This window comes from Neltuma alba, unplaced genomic scaffold, assembly GCF_004799145.2.
Source record: "Neltuma alba isolate B1F8T4 unplaced genomic scaffold, ASM479914v2 tig00011509_pilon, whole genome shotgun sequence".
Lineage (NCBI taxonomy): Eukaryota > Viridiplantae > Streptophyta > Magnoliopsida > Fabales > Fabaceae > Neltuma > Neltuma alba.
Window position 1 is genome coordinate 700,951 of NW_021636177.1, and position 10,538 is coordinate 711,488.

At 35.2% G+C, this 10,538-nt stretch overlaps 2 protein-coding genes across 2 annotated transcripts; both read right to left on the reverse strand.

Moving 5' to 3' along the window:
* Positions 1-2,185: 2,185 nt before the first annotated feature.
* LOC114714525 (NDR1/HIN1-like protein 13) lies at positions 2,186-2,947 on the reverse strand. Its single transcript, XM_028899266.1, has one exon. It carries the CDS (start codon positions 2,945-2,947, stop codon positions 2,186-2,188), a length of 762 nt encoding a protein of 253 aa, XP_028755099.1.
* A 2,032-nt stretch (positions 2,948-4,979) lies between these two features.
* On the reverse strand, positions 4,980-7,154 carry LOC114714526 (inactive TPR repeat-containing thioredoxin TTL3-like). Its single transcript, XM_028899267.1, has 5 exons — positions 6,244-7,154; positions 5,941-6,136; positions 5,652-5,824; positions 5,199-5,532; positions 4,980-5,090 (listed from the first exon to the last, which is right to left on the reverse strand). The coding sequence occupies exons 1-5, from the start codon at positions 7,152-7,154 to the stop codon at positions 4,980-4,982; spliced, it is 1,725 nt and encodes a 574-aa protein (XP_028755100.1).
* Positions 7,155-10,538: the final 3,384 nt, after the last annotated feature.

The window sequence follows — 10,538 nt, forward strand, 5'->3', positions numbered from 1 at the left end:
AAGAAGCAAAAGAAGAAGAAGAAATTTGTAAGATTTGATTTGGAGGGAAGCGGACCAGGTAGTAGTTCTTTCTTACCTTACACTTGTGTATGATTACTGCATGTCTATTTGTGCCATATTGCTGTTTTAAGCATGAGAACATGTAATCTTTAATTCCTTGTAGGGATTATTTAGCCTTGATCACATGTAGCTGATAAACATGGAGCTGTATTTACCAATTATTTGCACATTATTTATCCAACTCGTTTAACTGTCATTGCGCATCAATGCTTAATTGCATTAACTTACAAGGTTATGTTCCACTTTAGCTCGTTTTGCATGCTTCATGTAATATACATTTGTGTTTACTAGAAATTACTACTACGGGATGCTTTGGAATCTCATCCTCCTTTCCATGATACACAACACAGGAGAGCAGCTCTAAGGAAAAGAAGATTGTAAGAGAAGAAGGTGGGCAGTTATAAAGAATAGGAATTCCTGCATATGTACTTGTATAGTAGCTTATTTTATTAGCGAAGTTAATTATACTGTTATGTATATATAATCACTGCAAGTAACCAATACTTGCTTTGTGTAAATATTCTCTTATGCCCTCCATATGGAGATATGCACTGCCGGCGCACAGGTAACCACCATTGACCAAATGGCCAGTGTATATACCTATGTATATAGCATTATTAATAAGTCTGTGTGCTTGTGTTATAGTAATATTGGCAGGGTTCAAATGTAAATCACTCATTAGTTTTCAGTTAGTATATAATTTGAAAAAAAAATTATCCCTTTTTTCCTAGGATAGAAATCTAGCTTAGTGATTCACAAACATTAACATGACCTTATTAGTATATAGAAAGTTAGGAGTTGCAAAACCTGTCATATTAAAATAATACAATTTAATTAAAAATAATAAAATACAATAACATCAATAATCACGAATCACAAAGTGTAAGGAAATAAAATAGTAATTTGCTTGTAATAATAACAAAATACAAGAAGAATTTTGATCTTTACGATTTCTCAGTAACTAAAATTAATAATCATTGATATAAAATCATTATTAAAATTCATTCAAATCTATTGTCACTGAGATATTGTTGAATTAGTAAAAATAAGATCAATAACAATATAATCATCTAAACTGGTTCATCACTGGTTTGCATCGACTTTACTAGGTTGATACCGGTTTGACTTCTCACTAGTGCAACACTTAAACAAGACCAGACACTGGCAGATTCACTAATTTTTCACTGAAAAATGTGCCCACATTTAATACCTGACAATATCTCAGATAAAATTATCTTTGGCATAAAAAAAAAAAAATGAAGACCGATTCTCTTTTTTCATTAAATTTTTATTTATTTATGAAGGATAAAAAATTAAAATATACTTATTAAAATATTAAAAAAAAAATCAAATATCTGAAATAATTATGGTATTATTTGTATACATAAATGATAATAATGAAGGTAGATTATTTCAACGTAACACGTGTAATTTCTTTTACATTTTTGTTCTGCGGGAGAAAAAGAAGCTGGTGGGATTATTTTGTTACTTAAAGAAGGAGAACACATGTAACCCATGTTATGGGTTGTTCAGGTAATTAATTAAGGCTTTTCCTCTTCCTGCTTCCCCTTCCCTACACCTCTCTTTCCCCTAACATTATAACACGCATATCATGGCTGCTGAGAAAATGGGTCCGAAACCAAACTCTAGTCTGATTTGTATTGTTAAACTGGGTTTGCAATTGTTTATCGCAAGTTAATACTACAAAGTACAAACAAAAGTGCAGTCCATCAAGCTTGCCTAAGAAACATATGAAAAATGAACAACTCGTTGCCCTAAGTGTTCTCCCATTTTAATATTTTATTGTCACCCCCTCAAGCGCTTGGGACACCTAAGAATTTGGATTGCAGGGTGTGTATATATAATGGTACATCTGAGACGATTCAATGTGATCTGCTCCTATATGTTTCCAAACTTTACTAACGTAAAAATCTAAGTCACAAAGAAATTATAAAGCATAGAATAATATGGAATTCGCCAATCCAAAAGAATGCCAGAAAACCAAAAAGAGAACTATAATTGTGCAACAAATATAATTGGCTAAACCCCACATGATCATATCACGTCCCCTCCTTAATTAATGATCTTCATCCTTGTTCTTGCCCACTTAATTAATTCACACCAATTAGTTGCATTCTTGTGAAAGCACACGAGCGTCGTCCCTCAAGGAACTCAACTTGATCTTGCATTTAACAGTGGGATTCATCCCATAAATCTTCATCCCCCCAATCTTTCCCTTCACCTCAAGTTTCATCTCCAACTCAAAAGAAATCGCTACGGGGCTCTTGCTCGTCGAGTTCATGCTCCTTCGCATGTCTGCATTTAACGGCCTACCTTTTGATCCCGACAGCTCAATCTTCACCTGAGAGGAAGCGTTTGGGTCCTGATCCAATCCCGGAAACTCGCCGGTGGCCACCACGATGCTGTCGTAATACATGGAAACATCCCCATCCTTGGCGTAACTAAGCCCAGATCTTCCATTAGGGTTCTTGGCCCTCATGGAAACTAGATAATTAGGAACCCAATGCGCATTCTTCTTGGACGACGATGACGTCGGAGGCCTCTTAACCTCGAATTTGGTGACAGAAAACTCAGGAAGCTTGGGCTTGAAGATGAAATACAAGGCGATTATGATGAGTGCAAGGACGAGAAGAATGGCTAGAGAGATCAAGAACCAGGACGAGCGATAGCAGGTGTTGGTGTTCTTCCGGTTGATAGGGTTGCGGCGTTGTTCGGCGAAGACGGCGTTTTCTGGCGGAGGAACGCGATAGACTTGGTCCTTCGGGACTTGGACGATGTAAGTGTGGTGATCGCGGCCGGGAGGGAGGGGCAAAGGTGTTGCTGCATGGTGTTCGTCGGTGGGGGGTGGCTGAAGCCGCCCGTCCATGGGCAAACGGAGAAGCTATAAGGAGGGTTAATGGTGGGTGGGAGGCTGAAGCAGCGTCTTCTTCTTCGACATGGACGAATTTTGTATATGAGAGGTTCAGAGGATAGGAGAGAGAAAGACAGAGAGACAGAGGGGAAGAAAGAGAGAGGGAGAAAGGTTGATTACAGCATGGAAAACCCTAATGGCCACTATATTTTTGTGTTTCTTCCGACTTTCCTTAACACCTAATTCCTCTGTTTTTAGCTTTCTTCGCCTTTTTCTTCCCTGTATTTCGCTGTCCCTATTTTCATAACCACTTTCCTTTGTTCTCTCTTTCTTATATTCAATTTAGCGTATTCTTCAATTCCTTCACAAAATCTATGTTTCGTAGACTGTAGTTGAACCATATAAAGGCACTAATTTGTGATTTAATTGAGCTATAGAGCCACTGATGATTAATCACTAAATTTGAAGTACATGCTACATAGTCAAGAGAGTAACCTAGTAATTAACTTATTACGCACACATATATATTCCTCTGATCCTTAATATAGGATCTAAATATAAAACATATTTATCATATTTACCAATTTTCTATAAATTACCCCCTATAGATACTCCCTCAACTATAATCAAGTAGAAGAGGAAGATGGAGTATTAAGAAAGATGATTATAGTGTTTTAGGAAAAACGTGTCATATTTTTTATAATTAACTAACTTACCTAACTTCCTTAATCTAATCAAATTAGTTAAATAGGTCTTACATTAAGGATCGGAAGAGTATTATTTATGATCTACTTTTACTAGTTCTATTCAACAAATATTGGTTAATATATTCTTGACCAGCTTTCATTGATTGATTCTTAGGGGTGTTTGGGTGGAAACCATATTATAATTTTAAAGTAATTTTATAATATATGATATAAGTATATGAGAGAAATTTTAACTCGATTTACATAAAAACACTTTTTTTTTAAAAGTGCTTTTGATTGTTCCCAAGCACTTTTTTAGTTTATATTGGTTTAATCATTATCAGTTGGTCTAATCTAATCATCAAAATTTCACCCATTTGAGTATAACTCAAACATCTTTAAATCACATAGTGACTGCCCTTTTCTTAGGTCAATTCATTTATTTAATCTGGAAAATTATTTTACCTATTGTATTATTGGAGTTTTGGATATATGAATATAGGAGGATATTTGCTTTTGTTTAGTGTTCTGATTTCTTTCTTGTTTACACTTTAGGTACTTATAATATCCTTCCTAGTTCAAAATAATTATTCTGTCTGGTTCAAAATATAAGCTAAAATTTATCCATCTACGCTTATCAAGAAACTAGTTAAAATCAATTTAAAACAATAAATATGTAAAACATGTATTTTTCCTCAAATATGTCCTTATTAATAAAAAAAATAAGTAAAAGATGCAATAAATATGAATCAAAGAAGAAAGAGAATATATGAGAATAAAATTAAAAAAAAACTCATTAAATGCTTAGACAAAAGTAAATATTCTTTTATTAAAAAAAAAACCCTCTGACAAAGTTTAGCTTATACTTTGAATCGGAGGGAGTGTTATCATAATAAAGATGTTATCTTTGGACGACTATGGCCTTAAAAAGACCTATATCATATTTAATTTCCCAGTGAACGATTGAAAAATGGATTGATATACTTGCTAACAAATGAAATGAACTAGTTGGGAATAAATCTATTGTACATTATATTGGAAGTCATTGAAAAGCATTCCAAAAGAAAGAAAGAAAAAAGCAAGAACAATGTCAGCAGCTATACACTTTACTTCGGCCACACAAATACAAAGAGGAGCCTAGCTTTTTTCCTTTTTTCTATCACATAAAGAACCTGCTCAAGTGGACAATATGGACCTCTTTCTAATATCAGCCTATGTACCTCTTCAAACACTTAATACGACGTCAAATAATGCCAACATAATCTCAATCACACTCGAGTTTGTCTAATCTCTAACTATATATATCAGTCAGCTTCACCATACTTCCATTTCCTACAACTCTTGACCTCCTGTCGTTGTTGCTACTTGAGATGTTTCTGAACCTCCATCAACGCCTTTCTTACTTCCTCCTCTTCTGGTGTCTCTCTCAGCAACATCTCATAGTCCTGAATTGAAGCTTCCCATCTTTCCAACTACATATCATTTCAACACAGACATGTAACACAAATCAAACACCAGAACATCAGACATGGGAAAGATAATTTAGTTAAGAAACTTATTTATGAGGGTATGTTACGAACCTTAGCATTACAGTCCGCTCTTCTCAATCTGGCCTTGCTGTATGAAGGCCTTAGATTGAGAGCAGCAGTGCAATCCTCCACGGCTCTCTCAAATTGGCCCAATTTGGATCGACAAGCGGCTCGGTTACACAACAAAACTGAGTTACAAGGATCATGCTCAAGCCCCTCTCCATAAGCTGTTAATGCCTCTGAGAATCTACATGCTCTAAAAAGCTCGTTTCCATGTGATCTTGCTGCTGCTACTGCTCGAGCTCTTCTCATCACCATGCCCGCTTCTTTGTTATTTGAGTCTAACTTCACTGCTCGTTGAGCCACCTCCAAAGCATCGTCAAATCTGTTCATATAAATGCCAACCCTTTTGTCAACAAAACCCACATCTGTTTTCTGTCATTTACCTTAGTTTCCTATGTTTGATGAACCAGATTTTGCTTTTCAAGGAGAAAGTTACGGTACCTTCCCGCAGCCATATCAACCTGAGCCCGTGTGACCAGCAAATTAGCGAAACCAATAGGTCCAAAGAACTTGCTCAGCTCTTCGTCTGTAAAATTAGGACCATTTGACATTACTTCAACGGCATCATGATGCTTCCGAAGCTTTAGAAGGGCTTCGGCTTGCAGAGCAAATATCTTCCATTAAGGCCAAAAACAGGGTCACAACATCATATCAGTATGATTGGCATATTCACACAAAGTGAGATAGAATGGAGACTACGTCCGAGGTATGTAAGTGGATGTTCGCTCACCTGAGGAGCAGAATCTGCCCCACATAACATAGCAGAGTTGGTCTCCTTTTTTAGTGTGTTCCAATCTCGTAACCTCCGAGCCTCAGTGCACTTGTTAAGATGAAGTTGAAGATTCCTCACCTTAGCAATCTCATCAGGATCTGCATCTGGTCCCGCATGTTTAAAATGATACTGGGCTTTGTCTGTTTCTCCTAATCTATATATGCCCAACAATGCAACAAATGTAATAGCCTGTTCAGTGAGCAAAGATAGATTTTCAAAGCCAAGGCATGAATTAAAGTTTAGGAAGGTGCCTATGTATACCTGAGGTACAAACTTCCCAATCGATGATGAGCTCTATGGTAATGAGGTTCAATTCGAATGGCTTCTCTGCACTCAAACACGGCCTCGACAAGCCTACCAAGAGCCGTTAATGCTGCACTTCTGTTGCTTCTATATGAAGCCTTGTTAGGATCAATGGCGATGGCAGCATCATAGAGGGCCAATGCCTCTGCGAATCTGCCGTTCTTGTAATCCTCATTTCCCATTATCTTCAACTGCTCCGGATCCATTCTAGTTGATATGGCTCTGCACAGGGAAACCCCTTCTTCTTTCTGATTCTCTTTGGTCCTATTTCCTGCATTATTTTCAGTCGCATGCTTTGTTGTGTATCTTCCTTCACCATTAGCCATAAGGTTTTCCTTTCTAGGCCTAGGAAGGTGATCCATTACACTATAAGAATTTGTGTAATTCCCGCCTCCTCCTCCTCCACCACATTGTCGCAAGTTTCCTAAATCACCAAACAGCATCACGTTGCTGGAGGAAGCCCGAACAAGCGTGCTACTTCCCTGGGATTTCTGGTGATCGGTTATATAACTTTCAAGCTCGCCTGAAATTCCAAGGGCCTCTTTGGGAACCTTTCGGCCTTGATACGCATGACCCTGCTGTGCCGCTTTCGATGTTTCGTTGAGATGTTGTTTCCTATGCTGGTTTTGAATCATGACACGCGTCGGTGGGTTGGTGGCGAGTAAATCGGCGTCATCGGAGGGGCCTCGCCGCCGCTTTGAATTCCACATATCGGAGGATGATTTGACATTTTGGTTGACATTATGAACGTTGGAAGTCGGAGAAGGAGGAGAAGAGTTTGATTTACGTTGCCACAGATTGCGTCGTCCAAACACTGCGTTGAATAACCCACAACCCGATCTCCTGTCGGGCGAAGTGTCTGCCGCCATTGATGATGTGATGATGTTTTTGTAGATGACGATGAAGGACCCCTTTGATCATAATCTAAAACAAATACAAGACGGGCCTGCTAGATCTTAAAAGGATAAGAGAAAAAGAGTGAGAAATGGGATTTGGAAGAGGACTAACCCCAGGAGAAAACATGAGGAGTCTCCTGGAGTAGTGCCTTCCAGCGAACAAAATCGCTGTGTTTTGTGTCAATCAGAATGAAGGGTACGTGAAACTCAATGGCACGGTTGGGAGAAGCATTTGCTGGAAAAAATCTTTAATGATAGGCAAACTGTCCTATTTTATTCGAATATTTTATTTTTCTGAATTCTTTTGACAGATTGAAGAAACCGAGAGACTCGGTCTTGGGTTGGACAAGGATCTCTAGAATTTTAGGAAGGCCAAACAGCCAAGACAGGCAAAGAACACCATCTTTAACCATCGCACGTTTACACGTATGACAGCTGTTATGGAGCAAATGTTTTGTTTTTCTTCTTTTGATTAATACAATCAGATTCTTAATGGGCGTCCAACCTAACACGTACTCCTGTCCTATCCTGGGAAACAAAATACTCGTCCGCTTGTTGATATAAAACCTATTCAACTAATTTAATTAGATTAAAAAAGTTATGTAAATTAATTAATTATAAGAAATATTACATATTTTTTTTAAACACCATAATCATCTTCTTTAATATCCTTCCTCTCTCTTCTACTTGATTATGGTTGAGGAAGATCCATAGGGTTAATTTAGAAAAAATAGATAAATATAAGAAAGAGGTTTTATATCTAGAACCAAAATCAACTCAATAATTAGGTCTTATATTAGAGACTGAAGGAGTATTTTTTCTTAACATATAGTCATATTATTAAATTTAGTATATTTTTCCAGTCTTAAATATAAGACGCATTTATAACTTATTTACATTACAAAACGAGTCTTATATTAAGAATTAGAGGAGTATACTTTATTTTTTTCCTACTTTTTTTAAAGATGGAATTAATGAGGTTTAAACACTTTTATAACCTTAATATATAAAACCATGCTAGAAGTGTTGTATAAATAGCTGCAAAGTCCCCGGTACGTTTTGACATTATAGACCACGTAAGACACAGAAATTAGCCAAGGGAAAAGAAATTGATAAATTTATATACTACCTCCGGTCCTAATTATAAGAACTAATTAACTAATTTAAGAAAGTTAAGAAAAGAAGTTAAGTTAGTTATTTGTAATAAATAAGTGTTGTCTTTCCTAAAATATCCTTACTAATCAAATATATTGGTTAGAACTACTATTATTAACAGAATTATCTTGGAAAAAAATACATAAATATGAGAGACAAAATGGATTGAAATCTTATATTTAGGACTAAAATAAAAGTTAAATAAGATTTTATATTAAAAACCGGAAATAGTATGATAATAGATGAAAGAATTATATTGATTCTATTTAAATGAGCTGAGTTTCGAAGATTCACAAGAGTCACGTCTTGTGAGTTACCATAAGGCGACTTCTTAACAATTACTTCAACCCATTTGATACTGAAGATATGATGTTCTTGATGGGACCGTGGGCCTTTACAACTTGATCAACAATAAAAAAGCGCATGATCTCTTGCCTTGACAAATGGGCTAAGATCATGGGCTATCCTAGCCCATTTACAAATCTGGACCACATTGATGGGTTTCAATTTCAGATTAGCCCAAATATTTATCACTGTCATACTCAGGGTAGTTACTTTCATGCACGATACATCGTCTGCAAAATTACAACTTGCATTTGTCAAGTCACAGCTTGCCCTTAAATCAGTATATATTTACATAAACCATTAAATTTATATTATTTATAAGTTACGCCTAACATCACAAAATAGCATTGCCAAATTTATAAAACGGCAGGTTTGGGAGTACCATACCCAACCTAACCTACGTAGCACGCGACGGCCCCTCATATACAAATATTGCAAGTGTAAAACATTACAGGTGTTTTTGGATTCCCACGTCATATTTAGTGACTTTTATAATCATGAGTTTGAAAAAAAAATCGGTTAATGCAACGTAATTTATACGACAAACTAAAACTTGTTTGAATAGAAAGTAGAAAAGTTTAGATGTAAAATTATTGAAAAGGATATAAATTTTGTTAAATAATTATGTATATAATGTGATAATTTTAAGAGAACTATTAAAATTAAAATTATAAAAATAGTTAATACTACTTTTAGTCCTTAATATAAGACCCCATTTGATTTTTATTTTGATTCTAAACACAAGACCCCAATCCACTTTGTCTCTCTTTTTTTTTTTCAAGATGGTCTTTCTAATAATGGTAGTTCTAGCCAATAAACTTAATTAGTAAGAATATTTTAGGAAATGCAACACCAATTTATTACAAATAACTAATTTAACTTATTTTCTTAATCTACTCAAATTAGTTAACTAATTTTTATATTTAGGATCGAAGGTAGTATGCTATTGAGAAAATTTGAAAATAGTAGTAAATACAATATCCCAATTCTTTTTCTTTAATGTTTATCTATTTTTGCCTCCAAATAATTCCTACAGTGGTTACACATATTAAGAATTTTTTATTATTGGATAGTCTTAATGTACATAATTAACAATGATATTTTAAATGTGATAATATTAATTTATTACAAATAATTAATTTAACTAATTAGTAATGGTATATTTTTTTTAAAAAAAATAATGCAAGGGAGGCCATATTTTGTCCTTTTGTCACTGTTTATCTTTCTCCCTCCGCGCCATGAATGTACTTTCATTCCTAACGCACCAAAATTCAACTTCTCTTGCAGCGTATGATCAGGCCAAAACTTTATTTGGGTAAAACGCTATGCCAAACGAATGAATACTAGCTTACTAGTACTGCTTAAAAAGCTATGCTTCACATTTTCCCAAAGAAGTTTGGGAACTCTACCGGAGATCCAAACAGTCTTTACCAAAAATCCAAACACACATTACGTCCACATTCATACCGCTCCCAAGTGCTCCACCGTACTCCTACTTTTTTATTATTTTCTTCCAATTAAAACTCATCCTATTTGAGACATCGGCAGATACTAAATATACTCCTTTAATCTTTAATATAAGACCTATTTAATTAATTTGATTAAATTAAAAAAAATTAGGTAAATTAATTGATTATAACAAATGTGACATATTTTTCCTAAAATATCATAATCATCTTTCTTAGTATCCCCTCTTCCTCTTCTACTTGATTATGGTTGAAGGAGTATCCATAGGGGTAATTTAGAAAAAATTAATAAATATAAAAAATAAATCTTATATTTAGAACCAAAACCAACTCAACAATTGCGTTCTATATTAATGACCGGAGGAGTAGTTACATTTGCCATTACTCTATT

Coding starts and splice junctions, on each gene's coding strand:
- LOC114714525 (XM_028899266.1), bottom strand. CDS start 2,947: ATGGACGGGCGGCTTCAGCCACCCCCCACCGACGAACACCATGCAGCA.
- LOC114714526 (XM_028899267.1), bottom strand. CDS start 7,154: ATGGCGGCAGACACTTCGCCCGACAGGAGATCGGGTTGTGGGTTATTC. Junction 5,533..5,651: donor GTTGATATGGCTGCGGGAAG/GTACCGTAACTT, acceptor TTATATGAACAG/ATTTGACGATGCTTTGGAGG. Junction 5,091..5,198: donor GAGCGGACTGTAATGCTAAG/GTTCGTAACATA, acceptor AATGATATGTAG/TTGGAAAGATGGGAAGCTTC.